The sequence below is a fragment of the Mus caroli genome, unplaced genomic scaffold (assembly GCF_978045245.1).
Source record: "Mus caroli unplaced genomic scaffold, Mus_caroli_1 scaffold_2, whole genome shotgun sequence".
Lineage (NCBI taxonomy): Eukaryota > Metazoa > Chordata > Mammalia > Rodentia > Muridae > Mus > Mus caroli.
This window is the reverse complement of record NW_028227257.1, coordinates 87,547,542-87,572,366: the sequence shown is the minus strand read 5'-3', so window position 1 is coordinate 87,572,366 and position 24,825 is coordinate 87,547,542. Positions and strand designations below refer to the sequence as shown.

General features: G+C 50.0%; 1 protein-coding gene across 3 annotated transcripts in view; it reads right to left on the bottom strand.

Moving 5' to 3' along the window:
• The window catches only part of Prdm11 (PR/SET domain 11), a 76,619-nt gene that overhangs the window by 13,671 nt on the left and 38,123 nt on the right, over positions 1-24,825 (bottom strand). For 2 of the 3 annotated variants that reach the window (XM_021156411.3, XM_029474362.2), the window contains exon 5: positions 11,699-11,766. In XM_021156411.3, the coding sequence (XP_021012070.2) occupies positions 11,699-11,766 (68 nt within the window). Of the gene's footprint in view, positions 1-4,224; positions 5,141-7,581; positions 8,004-11,698; positions 11,767-24,825 lie in introns of those variants that run through there. The other variant, XM_085834636.1, reaches the window with a different exon arrangement.

The following is a 24,825-nucleotide window of genomic DNA, read 5'->3' as shown; positions in this document are numbered from 1 at the left end:
CACCTTACCCAACTCCAAAACAGTGCTGCTGTGATGCAGAGTGAGACAGGTTGGAGCCAAAGCCAAGTGTACTGTGCTCTAACAATGTGTCTCCCAGCAGAACAGCTTGAAGTCAACACACCCGTGTTTTAACCAGGACGGCCATTACTTTGGGTGGATCGTCTCTGGAATCGTACCTTCCAGGTTTCCTCAATAATGTTTGTGCTGCTTCTCTCACTCAAGAGGCAAAGAGAAAACATTCACACAGATGTCAGATTCTTTGCAAGGTGACAATGGGGGGCTGGCAGCTCCAAGAACTTACACTGGAGACCGCTAGACCAGTGCCTGCAGACCTCCCATCCCATCTGCTCTTATCTGGACAGGTCCTGCAGAATCAGCTTGACTACCCCAGAGGAGGCTGGCACCTTAGAAACACATCCCCTGGAGCCCAGTTAACAATCAATTCTGGCGACAGAGGATATCATAGGCTGAGGGATGAAGACCCAAGCAGTGGGAGAACAAACACCAAGCTCCTCCAATCTGGACAAGATCAATGGTGCTCACAGCCCTGGGTCAGACGTCTTGCCCAAGGCCTTAGCCTCAGCATGCTTGCATCCCCACTGGTATCTTATATGAGCATCTGAGAGCCCCCTAACCCCATGAGCTGTGAAAATCTCATGAGGCTCTCCAAGCACCCAGCCACAATATAGTCAGCAAGGACAAAAGGCAGACCCCAAGACCGCAGCAACCATGCTCAGCCTTATTGCTCCACCCACAGGACCAGCCTCAGCTCCAAGTTTCCAATTTAACAAGAGTCTAGGACTGATGTCCCAAACCATCCAGTGTAATGGTCAGGAGGACCCAGAATGAATGTAGCTCCAAGGTTTTCTGTTCCAGACACATCTGGAAGGCAGAAATCCCATTCTTGTGTTCTCTGGGGAAACCACTGGTTCACAGAACCCCCAAGAGTACCTTCTCCCTTTCAGTTTCTGGCCAGCCATCCAATACTAAACACCAGAGGAAAAGGTACATGGGGAACAAGTCACTATCACGGTTTGTTGATTCAAAACAGCAATGTCTGGAGTGGGTCTAACCATTTCAAACGGTTTGCAGGCATTTCCCTTCGTCCCCCTCCCCCTGCAATGTGGTTCTACCTAACAAGAGCAAGCATTTGGAGAGAGCACTCTCACTTAGTCTTGATACAGATCACAAAGTATTTCCAGCATCAGACCAAAATGTGTTGAGCATCTTGCATTTGGTTGTTTTAAAACTTGGCTTTTGAAATGAGATACAGATGGCAACTGTGGGTGAATCACAGCCACCGAGTCCCAGGACTTAACATGTTTATGTGACAGAACTTTCAAGAGAAAGTTTACTGCATCCAGCTAAGACTCAGGACCCATCACCTCTAATGAGGTCCCCTCCCTTTACAGCGGCGACACTCAGTGGCTTGGCACACTCTTGGAATTCTGCTGTGCTCATTCTTACAAAATACTGTCCTGTGTCACATGGCCAAGGACCCCTGGGTTTCCAGGAACTGTCTTCTCCTTGTGGTCAAGATCAGTTGTCGACCAGGGGGTCTGAGTTCCTAGCTCACACTCCCTTGTTGGGAAAACAGAGCAGAGTGGGAAACGCCCGGGTCCAGGCTGTCCTGTAGAGACTGAGTTCAAGTGTGGCAGTTCAGAGTCAGGCATCCTAGAAATAACTAGAAGGTGACTGACAGTGGTGGAAAGGGCAGGGGTCCTGGACTGAATCTTCCCAGAAGATAACACATTGTTTTGAGTCCTGTCTCCTCACTAGCCATGGGTACTGGAGAGATAAGCACTGGGAGACAATTCTCAGGCCTCACCCACTGGGTCTTATCAAGTGCACCATATTTTCTAGCTGGGTCAGGAAATGACTATGGGTTCCGACTCAAGAAAGAAAATGGCTCAGGGAGTCGTCCACTTTGTTTAATGGGACTGACACAAGCCTGTCTTGGCCAACGCAGCTTTCCACCAGAAAGGAAGTTGCCCAGGAAGACAGAAATGGGAAGACTGGACAAGAAGAGCTGGGCTCTGTGATGTCACCGGGTTAGGTCTCTGACATCCAGGCAGTTGCCCACATATGCTATGGGCTTCCTTTCAAGGGTTCCTTTTGGGAAGAGCTGGGACAGGCTCCCCATTCACTTCCTCTTCCTATTGATTATGTTGAATATATTCTGGCTTCCTGGTCCCCACTGCCACCAAGACACCAAAATGGAAAACATTTCCATCTCAAACTGACCACTGTCCCTGGACTCTGACCTTGATTCTGGTATACAGCCTTTAATGTGGCCTCTTCTTCCCCAACACCAGAAATAGAGGCCAACCAGTCTCACAGATCTTGGGTATCAGAGGAGACCCAGGCCAGCTGCATCTCTGTATCTCCTGCCAACTGCAATCTTAATTTCCATGGTTATGCATTTTGGTCAGGAAAGTAAGAGAATGATCTGGATTCCAAAGCCAAAGGTAGCTAAGAACTATTCAGAAAGTACATTATAGGCTACCATTTGGGGATTCCTCTCACGGAAGCTCTCTCCATGACAGGAGGTTAGCCAGGCTGACGGGTCAGAAGACAGCTCTGTGGTGGTGCACACTCCAGTGAATCCAAGAGGAAGAACTCTGGTTCTTCCAAGGAGTCTTGGCAGGCAGGGCCTTGCCTTTCACAGGCAGCTACTGAGGTCAGTGGAGATGTAGCCACTACTGAGGAGTATCCCAGGATAACCCCTAATGGACAGCCAGGAGCCTCTCAAGTCTCCAGCCAGAAACTATTTCCTTCCCTGGAAACTGCAATACTTTGGGGGAACATAAGGTTAAATTTACTTTTGATGTGCAGGAAAAATTAAAAGTTGACATCCATGGATGTTCAGCTGCCTTTGGCCTACAAGTCACTGCCTTTCGTTTGGAGGGCCAAGCATGGGGTTGAACACGCCCATAGGAAGTTTATGGAATCCAGGATATGCAAGGTCCACAGGGACCTCTTCTCCATACACTTTCCATTAGGCATCTAATCCCTGATCTGGAGGCTCGTGGGGGTTCCCTGGGATAGGAAGAAAGAGAATACACACCAAAAAAAGATCCTGGAGCCTGGCTGTGTTCAAAGTGTGACATCTGATTCATTTTATTGCCATCTTAACAAAAATATTTGAGAAGGCCATCTTGGGTTCCAGCATGGACGGGCGGGGCAATTCCAGGCACCAGGCTATTACTGGACAAGACAATATGCAGTCTGATGGATGGGGCAGGAACCACCAAAGAACCACAGATTGAGGCAATGGAGCCCAGGGCCCAGGGGCACAGCAGGTGCCATCCGTCCATCATCTCATGTAGGACGAAGCATGGTGTGTGTTTATAAACAGCTCTAGCAACAGCCTGGGTCCAGTAGGCTTCCAGGTCCACTCAGTTTCTTAGGGAGAAAGGGGAGGGTGTAAAAGGTCTGCTGGGGTCGGGATCGAGGTCAAAGCTGCACCTAGGTCAGAGTGAAGCCTTTGGCTTCTTTTCTCCTCCCTAACTCAAAGATCCCAGCTCTCTGACTGGGCCCCCTAAACAAAACACAAAGCTACAAGTATGTATGGCTAGGTGAGTATACAGCCCAAGCAAGCAGAGGCAAGGCATGCTGGGAGCTGGACCGGACACAGTCTCATTGGTTTCTGGCCTTATTAGGAGCCAGTGAGTGGACAGTCTGCCTGCTGGCTTCTGAGGCCAGGGCCCGGAACCTCCCCTTCATTGGCTGTGAGACTCAAGGCCATCACAGGCTGGCATACTCATCTCCACGCTGGTTTTGTTCCCTCTTCTAACTGTAGAAGCTGAGGCAGAGCTTGGGTGAGGAGCAGGATCCCCATCTATTATTAGTACTCCAGATCTGGCCTCTTGAAGAAAGCAGGCCAGGTCCCCACTATCATGGCTGTGTCATTTCTGAACCCTGAGATGCATGACAATGACTGGAATGACCAGTAATCAGTGATTGTAAAGACTGACTTGGCTTCCTAAGATGGCCTGCCATGTGCAGGCTTGGGGAAAAGTTTATAGTATGCTAAGAATGCAAGATCATCTCTTTCCTCTCACCAGCACGTCCCATTCTTCTCCCCCCCCCCAACCCCTCCCAAAGGCAAGCACAGCAGCCGAGCAACGCAGGGCAAGCACAGGGCCATGGCCAGGCCCCACCCACCCAGCTGAGCCAGCCCCACCCACCCACAGCCCCACACCACCTGAGAAAGGGCAGAATCAGGACCTGGGAGGTCAGCTCTGCAGCAGCCCTGAGTTGGAAGCAAGATTCTGTTGGATGCTGCCCCCTGCCCCAGCGAGGCCTGCTCCATAGGATACAGGATACAGGCCACGAGGAGAGCAGCCTTCTAGGCCAAGCAAGCATTCAAGCAGGAAGCTTTTCTTGTGTCTTGAGTATCTTCCTGAGATAAGGGGGTGGTGTGCCTGTACACCCGCTCGGTGAAAGCACAGGAGACTGGACTGCACCAGGTGAAGAGACGACTGTGCCCCAGGGTCATCAGTCTTGTTTCTGGACACAAGAGACTCCCCCAGCTCAAGGACAGACACCACCGGCATTGCTTTTCCTTATGCAAACCCGCCAGGTTAGAAATTGTGCTTTCTCTTCTGAGACCTGGTAGTCCGTGTTGGGGCTGGTTCTGGGGGTGCTGGTGTAGGGCCCAGCAGGGGTGCCTGAGACTGGAAAGTGTGGTCCATGGGGGCTGCCCTTTCTGGCCCACGCTGAGATGCCTGAACTGCATCTCGGATCTCCATAAGCGTCTCACACATCTGACCAACACGGCTGTTCAGCTCAGCCATGGCCTGGCTGATGACATGCATGCTGCCGGCCATGTCTCGGTGTACAGTCATCAGCTCCTGGCAGAACTTCTGGAACATTTCAGTCTGATGGGCATGGGCATGTAGGAGATGCCAGTCCAGGCCCATGGTAGGCGAGCTGGGATGTGGTTCTGGGGTCCTGAGGGCCTGGAGTGAGGGATGGTGCAGGACCTCTGGCTTAGGGTCCAACATCTTGGATGGGTCTGAGGAAGATGAATAGAGCAGCGTGGGCCTGGCCAGGGGGGCCTCTTCCTCTGGAGGACACGGCAGGGGCATCCGGAGAGGCTGCCGTGAGGGCCCGGGAGCTTCCTCGTCTCCATCATCTTGGATCAGACAAGGAGAGAAGGACAGGTGATTACAAAAGGGTGGAGGGGGCAGCCCAGGTCACAGGTCACAGCTTTGAAAAGTCCCTGTTGGCCACCCCTCAGCCTACATTGGCACCACACACAGAGAAATGCCAGCTTCTAAGTCCCTGGGGCGTGTAGGTCCAGCATCGGTAGAAGGGTGAGCGGGAGCTGGTTCCCTTCTTCCCACAGAGACAGCTACATTCCAGGAAAGGAGTCCAGCAAAGGAGACCCCAGCTCCAGTGGCAGCCATGCCAGTCTAAGGGCTCATGACCATGAATGGTGCCATTACATTTCACTACCTTAAAAGAAACAATAATGACTGCTCTGCTGAATCCCCGGGGCCCCGGCTGGGCTCTTAGTGGGGCTCCCAGACCCTATGGTGTATTGCAGAGCTGAGAGCGCTACCCATTCCTGTGAGAGGTTCTAAGCTGCTCTCTTGTGAGCACTGGTCTCCACAAGGGAGGGAATTTTCAAAGTTGCTTGGGGCCACCTTGAGGCCTTGCTGGAATCCTAACAAACCACCCCAGGGAGATGACAAATGGCTGGAGATGAGAGGGAAGGGCTGATGCAGGACTCAGGATTATGTGGGGCGAGCCACCAGCCTTGTTGTCCCCCGAGGTGGGCTATGAGGTCTGGCACATCATGGCACACCCGTGAGTGCTTGATCTGACCACACTGATCTGTGAGTCTCCTGATGCTGGCGCAGTGGAGGCTACTGCTTCCTGAGCATACTCCATAAGTGGCAGCCGTCCTCTTGGGATGCCAGAAAGGGTAGGAAGGAGCACTCAGTGCGGCCATTACCCTTTCCCCAAGCCCTGAGGCCACTGCGGTCCCAGCCAGGCTAAGCTTGTGATTAGTTAGTAGATTTGGGAGCTCCCGAAGTCCATGTTACCTCTGCTAATCTCATCATCTTTGATCTCTAGGAGACGGAGGGCTGAACAGGGCAGGATTCAGGAAATAGGCTTTTCCAGATGCTGCCCGCCCCTTTAGCAAACCCTGGCAGGTCCAGGCCCAAGTCTGGTTCTGATGTCTCAGGGCCACCTCCACTTTCTGGAAGACTGTTTGCCTCATCTGGTTAACAAGGAAGTGACCCTCATCGTGACCACTCTAGAATCTACTCCCGAGGCTGACTTTGTGAGTGGCCACCTGTCAGAGACCTCAGCCAAACAGGAAATAAGCAGAGCCCCACGGCAAAGGGCCAGGGAGGAAGTCGGACTTGGTGAGCCACTCTCCCGCTGGCTGAATGCTCGGCCCCACAGCCTCCTTGGGGGTTCTCCTGCCCTGCTCACAGGACTCCACTGAGGACAGCAGATGAGGAAGGGTATGGGTGTGTGAAGAAGTGGGAGGGAGGGTGGTAGTTCTTCAGGGATGGACTCCGATGGCTCCCCCTCCTGGTGAACACAGCCAGAACAGCTAGAACCGCTAAAAGTCCCAGGAAGCAAGAAAGCAGGGGTGGGGGTGGGGGGGATGGGAGGGTTGGGGGTTGGGGTGGAGGAGACCAGCCAGTCCCAGGTGAGCACCAAGAAGCAGGAGCCAAAGAGAAGTGGATCAAGCTCAGAAGACGGGAGAGAAGAGGACAAAGCAGACAGTCACAGAGAAAGGTCTCTCCCCGGCCCAGCCCTGCCACTTGGCTGCTGTGGTGGTGCCCCTCCCCCTGCCGGCTGGCTAGGATGGGGCTTCCCTGGCTTCTGCAGTTCCTGGAACGTGCCAAGCGCCTTCCTGATGTGGGCCTCGTACATGCTGTTCCCAGCCTGCTCGCCTTCCCCTCCCCTCCTCGGCGCCTCGCACCAGGCCTGGCTAACTCTTCCTCACCCTTCAAACATCTTCCTCAGCCAGCCTCCGGCCTTCTCCACAGCTGCAGCCCTCCATTCATGTGTGTCACAGACCCAGCACAGACTGCAGAGCAGCAGACCCGGTGTGGGAGGCCTGGAGATCACATAAGTTCAAAGCTGGAAATCTGGGATGTCCTGGACTGGGAGAGCCCTTATCCTTCCTCTAAGGTGCGATAATCTAATCCAAGAAGGCACGTCTAACCTTTTGACACTGTAACACAAGGTCAACCACAGTTTCTGCTCCAGGTACCAAACAAGCCAACAAAACACTTGTACTGCTTTAAACAAGGTTATGGTTTGGGTTTGGCCACCTTCATAGCTATGTGCATGTAACCTTTAGGCCACAGGATGGATCCACCTGGGGCTTGTTTAGTCCAACAAGTGTCTGGGAAGGTTTTAGATGCAGCCCTGTCCTTCCTGCTCCCAAGCAGGCTTCTGGCACACAGTGGATGAGCAAGAGGTGGAGGCAAGACAGGAGCGAGATGGGGCCATGGAGAGAGTCAGGGAGACAGGCGGGGCTGAGAGCTAGCACGGGAAGAAGTGCACACGAGGAAGCAAGCCCCACACTCGGGCAGCGATACTCACAGCTGGTAGACGGGCTGTCGGTTCCGTCCAGCTCTGCCCTGGGGAAGCCGTGACCGGCCCTGGCGGTGAGCAGTGCTGCCTCGATGGCTCTCTCGTGGGCAGCGAGCATGATGGGGTGGGTGTGGTCCCCGATCCCTGGGCCCGACAGTGACTGCCGCATGAAAGCCAGCTTGTCCTTGGTCCTGCGCTTCATGTCATCCCACCTGTGCTTAATGTCCTTGATGGAGCGGGGAACCTGGCTGACGGAGGTGATTTTCCGAGCTATGCCTTCCCAAATCTTGTCCCTGTCGGCATGGGACAGCCGCATGGTCTCTCTCCCAAAGAGAACGGCTTCGTGACGGGTCACCTCTGTGACCAGAATGTCCAGCTCCTCCTTGGAGAATTTAGGCTTCCTCTTACGCTCGGCCAGGGGCAGCACGGTCCTTGGGTTGAATATCCCACAAAGCATAATTGGGTAAATGACTGTTAGTGAGGATGGTCCTCCTCCTTCCTAATCACTGGCCCCATCTGGGAAGCCAGGGGACATCTGAGGCCACCAAGGCCCCACCATACCCTCCTACAGTGATGCCTCCTCCTCAGAGGGAAGGCAGGAAGGAGGTAGTAGGAGCCCAGTGACTGCAGGGTAGGCTGCCCTACCTCTCATCAGCCTTGAGCACCAGGAAGTTCAAGTTCACTCAGCCTTTGCTGCCTCGTTCTCCCCGTCCAGACCAGTTTCCGAGGGTTCCATCTATGTACACGAGCTTTAGCCACTTAAGGGACTGGAGAAGCAGCTCAGGGGTTAAGGACATTTACTACAACTCTCTGCTGGGGTTAGAATTTGGATCTCAGAAATCACATCAGGTAATTCACAAATGCCCTTCATGCAAACTCCAATGGATCTGTTGCCCCTCTTTAGCCTCTCTGGGCATCTGCACACACACACACACACACACCACACACATCAAGTGAGTTTAAAACACAGCCTACAGTGGACTGCAGTGGCTGTGGCACTGGTTGCTGGTGTCCATCATGTTGCAACCACAGAAAGCTTATTCTGTCACCTGTGACTTGCCTCCCATCTTCCAGTGTCTCTCAAGTCCCTACTTCTGAACATGTATGTTCAGAGAAGAACAAGCTCTTCTCCCTCAGGGGCACCACCACAGGCTCCTTCCTCATGGCGTGGCTGCTGTGATATTCTAGTTAAGATGCGAGGCACCCGTGAGCATCCACCAAGAGACGTGTTACCCTAGGAAGGACACCAGGATAACTTTGATTCTGCTGAGGTTCTTCAACCTGACCTTGCTCTGGCTTTAGAATTCAAAGAGCATTCTGGTTCTACCTGCCTTTTGCTATAGTTTTGAAACAAGAGTTCCACCCAGGAGGAACCAGGGTGTTGAGGCTAACTCGGATCCCAACCCATACCTCTGGATGCTTCCAGAATCACAGAAGCCCCAGCAGCACTCGGTTCCTCCACCCCTACTTCTGAGTCCTTTCAGTCAAGCGAGTGTAATCAGACAAAGGAAAGCTCTCGGCTTCGATACCCAGCTCAGGACAAAGGTCTTGAGCTCAGACAGACTTAAGACTATCCCTGGGGACCACAGGGCCTCTGTAAAACTAGGGTGAAGCCTATAGGGCCCTAATTATGCCATGGCAATTCAGATCTGGGTTAGGAGAAGAGATTACTGTACAGTGTGGAGTGTTCAATAATACACTTACCTTGTCCCCCTGCAAAACCTGGAGTACCCAAGCATGAAGCTGTGCTCACCTAGAATGTCGGAAAGCACTGCCAAAGGCCCATGCGTCCCAAGTGTCCCAGGTTGAGACTTACTGCATGCAGAGCACCTAACACAGAGCTTGCACAGGTTAACACTCAAGACATGAATACCTTTGTACCTACTCTTTACTGGGTCCACCAGTAATTTCATAAAGATGTCGATCTACAACATTACCCCCAAAGCCCTGGGGTGACAGCACAACTAAGAGTCTGTAAATTAGCAAGAGCTCCCGAAAGCAAAGCCACACACAAACACAATCACCAGCTCCTGGAACCTTCTTAACTCAGGACATATCAGCCAAGACCACCCAGAGTCACCTGGGGTCAGGACAGGCTAGGGGTAGCAGGACAGAGTTATATTAATGAAGGTGGAGGAAGCAGCAGACTCCCACCCACAGAACCCACCCACAGTCATAAGGAGCCACGCTCTGCTTGGTCCCTTGTATATTATCAGAAAGAACTGTGCCTTGCAGGTCTAGCTAGAGACATAGGACCCTAGGCCTCATTTTGCCACAGGTGACATGAATGTGAGCAAGATTTTGCCCTGCTCTGGGTCTCAGTTTGTCACTGGGGCATGACCACCAGCACAACGGCTGTCAGCCTGAGCGGCCACATTGAAGTCACCATCAAGAACTTGCAGAATCGTGATGCTCCGGACCCATACCCAGCCAAGTTACACCAGCAGCCCTGCTGTGCTAAACAATGGCCAAGATGGTTGAGATGAGGCACTGTCTTCTAGGGGGCAGCGGGAAAACCCTTTGCCCAACCAAACAAAAGCTCAGAAATGGGAGGACACATGGGACAGGCCAGCTCTCTAAGCCATAGCTTCTGGAGCTCTGCAAGTAACAGTGTCACAGGATACATCAGGTTCACTCTTTCAGCTGGCCTGGATCTGACTGTGGTGACACATGCGAAGGCCCAGCCCAGGGCTGTGCTGTCCGTCAGCAGTCTTTCTGCAAGGCTCATGCCCACTTGCTCCAGCTGTCCTCAACAAAGTCCTGGACCCTCAGAAGGCACATATCAAAGGCTCCTCCTTATTCCATCTGGACCCCCACACAGCACATGTCTGTGCCTCTCTGGCACTTATGCAGTAGCAGGCGTGCCTGTAGAGGTGCAGAGAGCAGAGGAGGGCTGGGCCGACCTGGTCTACTCTCAAATGTTCCAATGTAACTGAGTTGACGAGATGGCCAGCATAAGGGATGAGACACTGCCAAGCTGACCTGGACCTCAGGGCAGAGAGAGAAGACGGCAGCTAGGAGCGTCAAGTACAACTTCTGGTGCCACTTTTAGGATGGCAGACCATCTTGTAAAGGAGGAGGCCACATGTGGGAGCTGATTTTGCACCTGCCTGTGGCAGTGGAAACAGCCGCGCTCAACAAGAGGATGAGCCCAACTGCCCTGCAAACCAGCCGCAGCCCTGAGGTCATACAGGTGTCAGTGAGGCCACAGAGAAGGACACAGGGGACCTCCTCATGACTTTCCACTTCCAACCAGCTCCTCTTCATGTGCTCAGACTTCCTGGGGCATCCCTTGCTGCCCCCATCTCTCACCTACCCATTGGTTCCCAAAGGTCACCCATCTGCTATCTGAGATGAACAGAACTATACATGATCGGGCCTCGATTCACGATGTAGCTGGTTCTCTGGTCCTCAAAGGCCTTCCTTTCCTCTAAACAAATCTAAATGTTCCATCGTTGCCCCTGGATCCCAGATGTAGGCCACCAAGTGGTACTGGAGTCAGACTGACTTTTTTCTAATACACACCCACTGGTAGGACCCACACATACATACCACACAGGCCAGCTCTGAGCATGGATGCCAACTCATTGTGGCCACCTGGGAAGTGACTCTTGTTCAATTCTCTGCTCTCTCTGGCTAGACTTTAAGGATGCTTCTGACACACAGTCCTAGGCCACAGCCTTGGCCAGGGTAAACCCATGCTGGTCAGCAGTCAAGTTTAATGTGAGCCCCGTAGGGAAGGTAACTGGAGATGTCAGAAGCCTTCATTCCCATAAAACCATAGGATGACTTCTGGGTCTTCCCTGGAATGATGTCATCCAGATAACAAGAATCTGTCCTGGGATAAACGTTAGTGGTCCAACCTAGGTTGGGGACATTTTCCTCTTTGCAGGAGTTCTACTGGGAGTCATGGCATGCAGCCCGATCCCTGCAGTCTGCTGGTCTGGCCACAGGCTCTTTAGAGCCTCCGATGGAAGCCTGGGGAACAGAACACTTCTTTCAAACCCTGTCAGCTGCAGTTCTGGAGCAGCCTGGAGAGCTCTGAGATCCTGGAGGCCCAAGATACTCCCTGGGCCCAACCCAGAGGCTGGTGAGGCTCACTGGAGCTGGAAGGGATGGGACTCACCTCATCCAGTTGGCTTTGGTCTCATCCGACCCATCTATAGACTTGTAGCGGTTGTTCTTGTCCACAATCTGGAAAACAGAGAGACTGTCTGAAGTGGCCATTAGAGAAGGGGCTCACACATGCCTGGGCTCCTTACATGAGGCCCAGGAGCCAGTTCCATCCTCCCGTCTCACCTCTTCCCTCTGTCCTCCTACACGGCCCCCACCACAACCTCAGCTGCTGTCTAATCTTCGCTGTCTCCTCTCCACCCATTCCCATTGTCTTAGAGACCCTGGAGACAACCTGAGAGGGGACACCACTCTCATCCGTGCTAACTGAATCGGAATCCAGGGTCGCCACTCCATACAGGTGCCAGGCTGTTGGGACAAAAGCTGACGGCAGCCTCTCTCTCTGCTGCATGTGTAGGAGGTGAAGATTGCCGCTGGGGCCCAGGCACTCGTGATCTGAAAGGGTTCATCCTCTGCTGAAATCTCAAATGCTCAGGACCCTTGGGGCTTGGGGTGGGGTTGTGTCCAAATGTCTATACTCTACTATCATTTTGAGTATCGAGATCCATGGAATTCTAGGTTGTCCCTTACTTTCTTTGTGGAGTGCAGGAGCCCTTATTTCTGATGTAGATTTTAAGCTTGAAGTCTAAAGCAGGAAGAGAAAGACACTCAGAAAGGAATACGCACCAGAGAGCACGGGTGTCAGCTTATCTAATGGTGTCTCTAGTTCTTTCCTGACCCAAGTTATAAGCAGCCTACTGTTAGTCTACTATGGATCTTTTGTAGGTGATTAGTGTATAGCCTTTCCATTTGTGTACTTGACATCATTGCTTGTGAAGCAAAGATTATAAAGTTCTCTTCACTCCACACGTCCACATTTTACTTCCTGGAAATCCCCAGCTTTTGTGTTTTTCAGCACAACCTCTCCTTCACGCCACTCTCCTGCGGTTGAATTTCTATTAAGTAAACAGAATGGCTCATTCAACCCCCATGCCTTTTAGCTGCCTCTCCATAGTTTCCTCTGTCGTTTGGAGCCGTGTCAGGGAACATTTCTCTGCTCTCTTTCAGGTCACCAGGGCTTTCTCTGCCTGCTCCAGTCTCTTCCATCCATCGGGGTTTTTCCCTTTCTTACTTCTCTTGCTTTTCTGATGTTTTGTTTTTGTTTCGGTTTGTAAAATTTTTGAGGCAGCCCTTCACTCTGTACCTAGGCTGGCCTTGAACTTTCAATCCTCCCACACATCCTCCTGGGTGCATAACTGCAGGCACTCACCACTGTGCCCAAGGCTTTGCTTCCTTTGTAACGAATATCTTTCATTCAGTTGATATTTTTCACTTTCAGTGTTACTGACTCTTTTTGAAGATCTGTCTCCTTTTCATTTGTCTCTTTGGGTTTCACAGTGACATGATCCTTCCTCTTTGTTTCCACAGCTTAGTTGAGGTATAAATTGCATACAACACACACTTCTTGATTGTGGAAACTTTTTAGATCCGAGGCTGGTTCCCTGAGGACTTGTTGGAGCAGAGCAATCACGAGCCCCTTGACACTGGCGCTAGCATTCCACCATTCTCTGATATAGCTTAAAATCTATATCAGAAATGCCTTTTAAGGGCTCCTGCACTCCACAAAGAAAGAAAGGGACAACGGCAGAACAAACTGTTGTCAATTGTCATCAGACCATGTGACTCATGTGATCTCAAGGTTTTGTCCATTGAGCTTTTGATGAAATTCATTTCTGGTCAGGTTTGCACACCTGAGCCCTGCCCACCTGTCAGACTGACTCTGGCCTGTTATGGTCTGAACAGGAACTGTGCACATCAGGCTCCTGTGTCTGTGTTGAGCACATGCTTTTTCAGATGACAATGTTTATTCTAGAACACCCCACTTTTGAAACATACGTTTTCCTCTCCCAAGAACAACATGAAATTCCGTTTTGAATTCTACTGGAGAGTGCTGTGAAGAGCCCTTTCCTTGCTCTCTGCCTGCTTGTCCACTGTGAGGTGAACACCCTCCTCCACAGGCTCCTACTGCCATGTTCTGCCTCACCACAGGCCCGGCATTAATGGAACCAAAGACAATGGGACTGGAACCTTCTAGACCATTAGCCAAAATATCCTTTCCTTTGTTTAGCATTTATGTCAGGCATTTGTCATAGTAAAGAAAAAAGTCAGTATAATCCAGCCTCTGTGTTCCTCCATCACCGTTGCCTGCTCTGGGGGGCAGCAGTCAGCCCAGCTTGGGACCACACCTAGAACCTCCTTTCCATAAGCTCAAGTGAATCACACTCATGAAGCATTTCAAATACGCAGAAATGATAAGAGGATAACGTAGCTGACAGCAAGAGCTGACAAAATGCACACCAGTCATTTCCAGCTCAGATCTTTCCCTTTACTCCAAAAAAATTGCTAGTTGAGACAGGAAGATGACTCAGTGGGTATAGGCACTAGGACTTGGGCCTGACAAACTGAGTTTAATCCCCAGATCACAAATGCAGATAGGAAAGAACCAGTTCCTGAAAGCTGTCCTCTAACCAACACACACACACACTCCAAATAAATAAACATTACAAATTCCAAATAAAGACCCTGTCAGCCTCCATCTTTTTCCCTGACAGGACATCCTCAGCACATCCTGGAGCCGGAAGATTCCCCCATCCCATTTTTGAGACATACATTTTTCTCTCCTAAGAACAATATGCAAAACTAGATTTTCTGCAGAAATCTAGAAAATGTTACAGTCTAGTCTTAAATGTTCCCTGCAGGCTTGTGCTTTGACAGTGTGGTTGGTCCCCTGCTGGTACCACTATATTTGAAGACTTTAGGGGCCCAGGTGGCAGACTCTGGTTCCTGCCCCTCCCTGTGCTTTAGATGTGAGTTTTCAAGACCATTCACTCTGCAGCACTTCCTTGCTACGATGCTCTGAAATCCCTCTGAAACCCTGAGCTAAAATCAGCATTTCTTCCTTTCCTCTTTTCTACTGGGAATTTAGTTACAGACATGCAGTAGTAACGAATGCTCACTGAAGTGGCCTCCAAGGACCACGCATCCTGCTATAAACGTTTCCTTGACGAGCTGTGGGGACCTGTTCCCTTCTAATCTGTGGGACTGAGACTAGGCCACCTGTGCAGCTCCTGGTTTGAGCTAGTTCTCTGCTGCCACAGCCCTGGACTCTCTCAGTATTACTCTCATGACACCCCATTATTTCTCTCCAGACCATAGTGATAAAGAACATTTCTGTTGATGGTATGTCGGTTAGCTCTGAGTCTCGAGAGGCTCCCTCACCAGGTCTAAGGAGTGGAGACAAGACATAGGGCTCTGCCATCCCCGGTAGCACCCCCACTGCCTTTCTTAGTGTAGATACATGGTAGAATCCTGGTTGATTGGAGGGTGATGGAACAAAGAGCCTTCTAAGTGAAAAGCAAGGGCAAAAGCCCACCCACAACGTGACAGTGTTGACATGTTAGTAAAGAAGGAATGAGTGGATACACCAGGCCAGCCTGTACCAACTGGGGCCAATGATTAACTTGATAGGCTTCCCTCAACCAGCTGTGGGACACAACCCTCTTATACCTTACAAGGCAACACAGCTCACATTTTTAAAAGGTACCACTCAAGAGCCAGGCATGATGGCGCTCTGGAGGCAGAAGCAAACTGTGAGATCAAAGCTAGCCTGGTCTACAGAGGGAGTTCTAGGACAGCCACGGCTGTTATACAGAGAAACCCTGTCTTGAAAAGAAGAAGAAGAAGAAGAAGAAGAAGAAGAAGAAGAAGAAGAAGAAGAAGAAGAAGAAGAAGAAGAAGAAGAAGAAGAAGAAGAAGAAGAAGAAGAAGAAGAGAGAAGAAGAAGAAGAAGAAGAAGAAGAAGAAGAAGAAGAAGAAGAAGAAGAAGAAGAAGAAGAAGAAGACAAAACCAAAAACCAAACAAACAAGCAAACATAAAACCAAAACCCAAACCAAAACCCTCAGAACTTTGGACTCCTCACTGCCTTACCACACTGCGGAGTGCCACGCAGATTCTCCGGTCCTATTAGCACGGGTGTGTGACCACCTGCTGGCAATGGCTGTGCAGCGTGCATGCATTACATCTGTGTATCTTAGACCTGGATTGTCCCCCAAAGATCCTGAGTTAGTAACTTGGCCCTCAGCTCAGTGTAATTGGAAAGTGATGGAACCTTTATGAGGTAGGGCCTAGTGGGAGGTCTTGGGTCACAAAGACATGGCCTTCAAGGTGCTTATGGAAGGCCAGCCTCTTTCTAGGGGCCACATGGTGTAGCAACTTGCTTCCTGGTTCTCCCTGGCATAATGTACTGCCTCACAGCAAGCAGGCCCCAAAGCAAAGCAGTCAGAGTCAGGGATTGAAACCACTGGAACTGTGAGCCCAGGTCTTACCTTGACTGGCTCACGTATTCTGTCACAGCTACGGGCAAAGGAGCTGTGAGCCAGGTGTGTCAAGAGCATTGACACTCCACAATCCAGCATGTATGCTCCACTATTACCAGCATAGAGCTATGGGGACCCAGCCTGCACTCTGCCAACATTCAGCTCCGCTTTATTGCTAGAGGAGGAGAGAGAAGTGGGGAGCTCCTCACTTATCTTTATGAGCCCGATCTGCATTTGTGCTTTAAACTTCTCAGTCACGGGGTGCTGGGAAGATGACCTCATTGGGATCATGTTTGCTGTTCAAGCCTGAAGACCTGAGTTCTGCTAGTCTCCAACCCTTGGACAAGCTGCTGGGGTGCCTGCTTAACATATCCATGCTAACCTGGCAGTCGGGCTCTCCCAGCATCCCTCAGTCCCTACCTGGTACAGGGTATGGCTGGCATACCCCATCCTCTCCCATGAGTTCTCCAGCTCGTGGGCTGGGTTGTCCTTCCTTGTATAATCCAGCCATTTTAGTTTACCTCCCCTCTTTTGGATCTCCTGGCTGCTGTACCTGGCTCTCCTCTTCTTCTCCCCTCATGGCCCAGCTCAGTCTGGCGATATCCACTCTGGACTCTCCTGGATGTCCCTGCCTCTGCTCTCCCTTTTATCTACATTTTCTCCTCTACCATTCCCAGGCGCACACACCCTTTCCTCCTTCCTTCCTTCCTTCCTTCTTTCTTTTTTTTCTTTCTCTCCCATTCAAGTTCCATCCTCAGAACCCAAATAAAAGAGCTGGACATCGTGATATAACCTTGTAATCCTAATGCTGTGGAGATGGACAGAGGATCTCTGGGGCTTGCTGGCCAGCCAGTCTAGCCAATCTGCACACCCAGGCCAGTGAGAAACCTTGTTTCAAAACAAAGATAAGAGGGCTGGAGAGATGGCTCAGTGGTTAAGAGTTCTGATTATTCTTCCTAAGATCTTGAGTTCAATTCCCAGCAATCACAAAATCTGTAAGGGATCCACTGCCCTCTTCTGTATGAAGACAGCTACAGTATACTCATATACATAAAGTAAATGAATAATTCAAATGCGCACACAAGTACACATGATTAAGATATTCAGGTCATATGTGTTGCAGCTCAGGCCCCCTCCTCCACAAGTTCCCAGGTGACAGATGCCCTAGTATACCCGGGAGTTCCGTCCTCATACCAACACTGCACACCTATGTTATACCTCCCACAGTTTAGGACATGCATGTGTGGCCTCCAGCAAGTTGTCTCTGTAACACCACCTTGCAGCCTTGCAGCCTTGAGCACAGCAAAAGGCTAATGGTGAGTATTAGCATCATGACTATGACTGCCATTGAGGAAAATTCCTGTTGTTAATTCTAGGTTGAGACGTGTATGCGAGTCAACACAGAGTGGCACTAATTACCTTTCGGTCTCTTAGAGCTTCAGTGGAGCAGAGGGATCTAACTGCGCTGGGAAGGACATGGAAGCTACCCAAAGCCTCTGTGGTCTCTAATGGTGGCTGGCTCAGGCCTAAAGGTTTCCTGGGGGATGTTCCTGGATTAGCTTTACTGCCATTCAGGATTTTCTTTCTTTCTTTTTAAAGATTTATTTTATTTATATGACTACACTGTTGCTGTCTTCATACACACCAGAAGAGGGCATCGGATCCCATTACAGATGGTTGTGAGCCACCATGTGGTTGCTGGGAATTGATCCTCTGGAAGAGCAGTCAGTGCTCTTAACCACTGAGCCATCTCTCCAGCCCCAGGATTTTCTTTATTCAAGCTTGTTCAGTACGTGCCATCAGAGGAGCAGCTAGAGTGACAAGCTTTAGGGACAAAATGGTGAAGACTTAGAAATCTTAGTCCCTGTTCTACTGCTTTGAAGAGACACCATGATCTAGGCAACTCTTGTGAAAGAAAGCATTTAACTGAGGGCTGATGGCTTCAGAGGTTTAACCCATCATCATCAAGGTGGGAGGCATGGTGGCATGCTGACAAGTGTGGATGCTGTAGCTGAGAGCTACATCCTAATCCATAGGCAGACAGAGAGAGCCATGCTGGGCTTGGCAGGGCTTTTGAAACCTCAAAGCCCACCCCCTTTCTCCAACAAGCCACACTTCCTAATCTCTCCTGTCCTTTCAAATGGTGCCACTTCCTGGTGACTATGCATTCAAATGTCTGAGCCTGGGGCCATTCTTATTCACACCACCACATTCCACTCCCTGGGCCCCCATAGGTTTATAGCCATAGCTTAATACAAAAATGCACTCAGTCCAACTTCAAAAATTCCCATAGTCTATCACAGTCTTAACACTCTTTAAAAGTACAAAGTCTTTTCTGAGATTCATGCAATCTCTTAACTATAACCCCCTGTAAAATCAAAATCAAAAGCAGATCACCTACTTCCAGCATACAATGGCATATAACATACATTACCATTGCAAAAGGGAGCCAAGGAAGCAGCTCAGGGGAATGCTGGGCCAACACAGGACCACAGCTCAGCAGGATGAACTCCAAATTCTGCATCTCCTTGGCTGAGGTCAAAATGGTCTTCAGATCTCTAAATCCCTTCAGCTTTGTCCACAGCAGCACATTTCTCTTAGGCTGGGTCCTAACCTAAGAGGTTAGCAGCTCTCCTCTGCAAGTCTCCCAGGACTCTGACATAACCAATACCTTGGGGATCTCCAAGGCAAATCCAGGCTTCACCTTCACAGCTACACACAATGGTCTCTCTAGGCCTCCATGTAGGGATACCCCTCACATATGCCTGGCCTTGGCAACTTTCCGTAGTCATGAAAGGAGATTCTACAACCCCTTTCTTGTATCCTGAACTCTAAAGCCAGAACTATGTGGCCAAAGCTTGCCAAGCTCTGCTGCTTGCTGGGGCAAGCACTTGGCCCCTCTCAGAATGGCAGTGTATCAGCTCTGTTGTGGATGCTTCCCTTCACTGCTGACGCTTGCCATTGGTTCCTTCTCATCCGTTAGGACCTTGGCTGGATGGGGTCCTATCCTCAGGTCACCAAGCCCTTTATTACTTTTAGCATCGGGTTTTGTTTTACACATTGCTCCCCCCAGCACAGATCCTGGCTCCAGCATCACATTTCCTGCTGCTCCCTCTCTGCTCAAACTGCATATTTTGGATTTCTGGTTGTCCAGTTTGCTCCTTCTCCTTGTGGGTCTGCCAGAGTGATTACTAACAACTCACACACACAGTGAAGACTTGCAATCTCCTCTGCCAGTGCCATTAATCCAAAACTCTTCAACTTAACCTTAGGCGGATTTTTAGGACAATGATAACAGCAGCTACAATCTTTGCCAACATCTTACAGGAAAGGTTTCTAGGACACTTGGTAATATGCTTTCCCTATAAAACTTCTTGATCTAGGCCCTCACAGTGGTCCAGTAAGCCCCACGTAAAGCATCCAAACGCTCTCCTAGCCCAAAGGCCCAAAGTCTTCTATATCCTCCAGCAAACCGTATGGTTGTGCCTGTCACACTGATACCCTAGGCCTCGGTACCAACTACCATCTTAGTCTCTGTTCTATTGCTGCAAAGAGATACCATGACCAAGACAAATCTTATGAAAAAACCATTTAATTGGGGCTTGCTTACAGTTTCAGAGGTTTAGTCTATTACCATCGTTCCAATGAAGCCATGAGGACTTCCTTTTACTGTTCTAAGACTTCTGCTGATAAAATTTTTGTTTGTAAAGTCAACTTCCAGGGGTCTGTCACACCCACTGGAGTTCACTTGTAACAGTCTACCCTAGATGAGTCTGGGAAGAAGTACACACCTTGATACATCAGCCCAACCCATGCCCAACCTACCTCTGCCTTAGGTCATTGTTCCTGTGACTCCATGAATTATCCACACTGCCCTTGGCAGCTCTGACACAACACTGTTCCAGGCCCTGAGCTCTACAGTCTTACATGAGAGACATTTGGTGCTTTGCTTCCCAGTAACTCGGCCCTCGGCAACTGCCAGACTGTCTGTCTCCGCCTCTTAGCGCTGGGTGATTTCTGATTCTTCCTAGAACTGTTGAACTGCTATGGAGTGGATTTTCTTTCCTTCTGTGTATTCATTGCCATAAACACACACACACATATAAAATATTGCATATGTGTGTCTGTGTGGCCCTGGAGATGTGTTAAATGAGGCCTGTTCACACAAACCCAGACCTTGTATCCAATCTTACATACTTCATCTTCTCTATCTCTTCCTGAAGCCACATGAAGTTAAGCCAAGGACAATCAAAGCAGCCTGTCACCTGCCCGTCACCACAGGCACCAGGCTCACTGAACATCAATACTTCTAGCTCCCTGGGTGCCTTCCAGAGGCTGTGTGCTTGTGTCACACGTCAAAGCTAGACCACTGAAAGAACAGATGACAAACTCAAAGCCGTACTTCCAGCCAGTTGAAGAACCAGGATCCGAACTGTCCAGAGCCCTGTGGCCATGTCAGACAGTGCTCCCCCTTGAGGGTCCTATGGTTCTGCCTGGGCGGGGCACCTGATCCCACGGACCCAGTATCAGTACTAACCACCTACCCCTTCCTCAGAGTGAGGAGTAGGCTCTCCCAGGGAAGCAAAGGGCATCATCAGGTCCTACAGTAGACCTTCGGAAGTGTCGGAGGTGGGACTGACACGGATGGCTTGGAGCAGGAAGAGCCTTGAGCAAACCTAGAAGGATCTGCCTGCCCTGCAGGTGACCCCAGTGCAAGCTGAAATGGCCAGGGGAAAAAGCAAACAACGGATGAGGATGCCAAGTACCATACCGTGCTTTAGAAGGGTTTCCAACAGCACCGAGTCACATCCTGGCACCTCTGCAGTCACATGGGACAACTGATCCTGCACAGAGCACTGTGTCACGCACAAAGCTGGGATGCTGGGGAGAGGAGGTGACCTGAGTACATTCTGGGTTTAGCACCATCGCAAGGACATCTGTCCTTGCGAGAGACACTGTGATCCACAAAATGGGATAGTTTCTCATCTGGCCCATTACAGAAAATAGCGATTGGTAGTGTCACACAAGAGTTGACTATGCAATATCAGTTATCACTACTTGTCACCAGACAGTGACAGATACACACTGTCTAAGTAAATAAAATCTTCCTTCTGGCAAAGCTCCCTGTGGTCGTAACAGTAATCAAAGCCAGGGACAAACACAGGGAAAATAAAGAGATTACTGGGGCTTGGTGGATAAAGTGCTTGCTGCACAGGTGGAGTTCATGTCCCCAGACTCTGTGAAAGCTGGGCAGGCATGGCAGTACTCTGGAAGGCGAGCCAGGGAAATCCAGGCAAAAGCTGGCTACAGAATCAGCAAAAGGCCTGCCTCGATAAATGTAGTGGGAGCAAATGAAGAAGACACTGACTGTCTGCTTCGGGGCTCCATAGGCATGCACACATATGTGCTCAAATACACATGCACATTACACACACACACATGCATGCACGCACCCCCGGAAACTCTAACAACTTCACCCGAAACACTACCTGTGAAGCTACCGTGTGTCATGTTCAAATGATTTTGTTGGTCTCAACTGTGCATGGCGGACTCACTCTAGTCTCTTTATTGGTGAATTCATTTTTACCGCCGTCTTCTCCTCCCAATACCCCATAATGAGAAAGACTCGGCACTGCTGTTGGGAAAGTGCATGATCAGAGCTGGGAGAAGTGAGGAATGAGATCAGTGGAAATGGTGCAGCATCCTGTGCACATTCTATTGGCCTGCACGCTCTAGTAAGCATCACTATCAGGAAGGAAAAAGAGGAGGCTCAGAAGCCCTGAATGTCTCCAGGGGAGACCTTCGTAAGGGCATTACTCTCCTACAAGAGACATTGATGACAGCAATGAACACAAGAGACATGCCTGGGGTAATAACCCAGAGTGGCATAGGCCAGGCCAGCCAACCACTGATGGCACATCCAGCATGCCCCCACCCCATTTCACATATCCCTGTGAACTAAGAATGGCTCTTGAACCTTTAAATGTTTTTTTTTTTAATGTTTTTCTTCACATAACTTTACTTCTATGGTTTTTCTACATTTATATGAAATTCAAATTTTGTTTGAAATCACATACAATCCAGATTTTTAGACCCTAAATAAAATTTTATTGGAACACCCTTTGCACTCACTGATCCCCGGTCATCTGGGGCTGCACCACAGTGGGCAGCGTGCAGGAGCTGGGCTAGAAACTGAGTGCTTCTCGGCTTCTAATGTAAAAAATAAAGACTGATTTTAACATGTGTATAGGCCATGCATATGAGGTTGTCTGAGGAGGCCAGAAGAAGGCCCTGGAACTCAGGGAGATGGAGTGATGGACAGCTGTGAGCTGCTGTTAGACTCGGGTGCTGGGAACTGAATTGGGGTCTTCTGGAAGAACAGCAAATGCTCCTAAATGCCAAATCATCTCTCCAACCCCATAAAGTACTTCATGAAAGGTTTGGGCTGTACACACACACACATACACACACACACACACACACACACACACACACCACTATAAATACAAGCATAAATGATATAAGATGTAGCAATGGGTGATCCTAAGAACAAGATTTTTGGTGTGGTTGGAGGTTTGGGTTGGGGTTTTTGTCAGACAGGATTGCAATATGTAACTCAGGCTTTGGACTCTGGCGACTCTCTTCCCTTAGCCTCCTGTGTGTTCAGAGTATAGGTATGCACCACCACACCAGGCTCTTTGAAGCTTTCGTAGTTAAGAATTAGTAGAAATTAAATAAAAAGCACACACACACACAAAAGCACTTGTTCAGGACAAGGGGACTCAGATGGTCACACGAGGCTGCGGACCTTGGTTTGAGTCTCCAGGACCCACAGAACCCGCAGAAGAGCTGAGCATGGTGATGGAACCAGAAGGAGGGTCCTAGGGCACAGTGATGAGCCATTCCAGCCCATCGGTGACCTCTGGCCTCAAGAAGAGAAAACACTGTTTCAGAACATAAGGTGGAGAAAGACCAAGGAAGACACCCAAAGTCAATCTCTGGCCTCCACAGGCACACACAAAAGTGCACACAAGACACTCACACATACACAATCGCATGCAAAGCACTTGTTCACCTGTATACACCCATACACACATCCCAATCTCTCTAATGTCCTTACTCAATGGACAAGCCTGAGGTTCTGTGCTTTCCTGAAGCCCCTGAGACAGCAGACCTAGGCTGCCAACTCTTGGCAACATCGTGAGACTCTAGGCTTGCTTTTCTTTCTTCTCTCTCAGTTGTAATACCCCACTGAGGTCTGTTTTACACACCTTGCTAGGCTGCCCTAAATCTTCTCTGGAACAAAACATGGACTGCATGAAAAACTTAATATAGAAACCTTTTCTAGCTCCTTACTCCTGCCTCTTTTCCTAACCACAGGGTTACACAGTGGCTCTAAGCACCTTGTGCCTGCGGTGCAGCCCTAGCCCGCAGCATCTGGTGGGGAGGTGGGGGGTAGGGGGGCTGGGAGACTTTGATCCATGATTTACAGCATGATAAATTCCATTGGGCTGAGAGAGCAGAGAAAGGGGCGTATCTTGTCTAAGCAGCCAGAACTGAGCACACAGCTCATGCTGGGGAAGCCAGGCCTTCTGTCCCTGTGAACCCAGGCCCTACCAGTCAGCACACAGTAGGGCCAGCTCTCCTCCAGCTTAAATAGAATCAGATAAAGAATTGATGCTGGTGAGAAAGGAGGAGGAAAGATCCAGTCAGGGAAGCAGGAAGGAAAGGTACAGAAGGAAGGGAGGTGAGGAGGGCCAAGAGGTGAGAGGAGGCAAGTTCTGCAGCCAGATGGCAACAGGCCTAAAGCCTAGTGTAGCTCCACCTAGCTGCTTAATTTTCTATGCAATGGCCCATTTCTCCCCTCCTCACCACTCCCAGCAGAATGGCAGCACACAGGGTTACAGGAGGAACATGGTAGAATCTGCGGAGCAACACTGTGGCCAGGTGTTACGTGGCTCAATAAACACTAAGGGTTGTGTTTACTCTGATCAGGCCCCATTACATCTGGAGAGCCATGTGCACATATCATTGAACTGTTGTGCACAAAAGCTGTATGTGTGTGTATGTGTGGTTTTCAAAGCTAGAGAGGTGAACAACGGTGTCTTTCCCTAAGACGACTTCACTCCTTTCCTTTCCTTTCCTTTCCTTTCCTTTCCTTTCCTTTCCTTTCCTTTCCTTTCCTTTCCTTTCCTTTCCTTTCCTTTCCTTTTCTCTTTTTTCTTTTTTGTTTTTGAGACAGAGTTTCTCTGTGTAGCCCTGGCTGTCCTAGAACTCACTCTGTAGACCAGGCTGGCCTTGAACTCAGAAATCCACCTGCCTCTGCCTCCCAAGTGCTGGGATTAAAGGCAAGCACCACCACTGTCCGGCCACTGTTTTCTTTTGAAACAGGGTTTCTCCCTGGCACAGAGCTCACTCATTTGGCTAGAGTTGCTGGCCAGGGAGATCCAGGGATTTGAAGGCCTCTAGCTCCCCGCTGCTGGGGCTGTAAGAGCTAGCTAGCTACCACAGATGCTTTTCGACATGAGTTCTAGGTCTAAAACTCAGGTCCTCATGCCTATACGGCAAGCATTTAGTGACAGAGCCATCTCTGTAACGTCAAACATGTCTTCTTGGATGGGGCCAGGGCTTCTGAAACCAGGAAAAAAAAAGGATGAGGAAAAGATAGTAACCAGGAAAGCTTGGGAATGGGATTTGACCAATGAGTGTGCTTTATTTATGATGCAGGGTTTCCAGATTCTGGCCCCAAATCAGCATCATGAT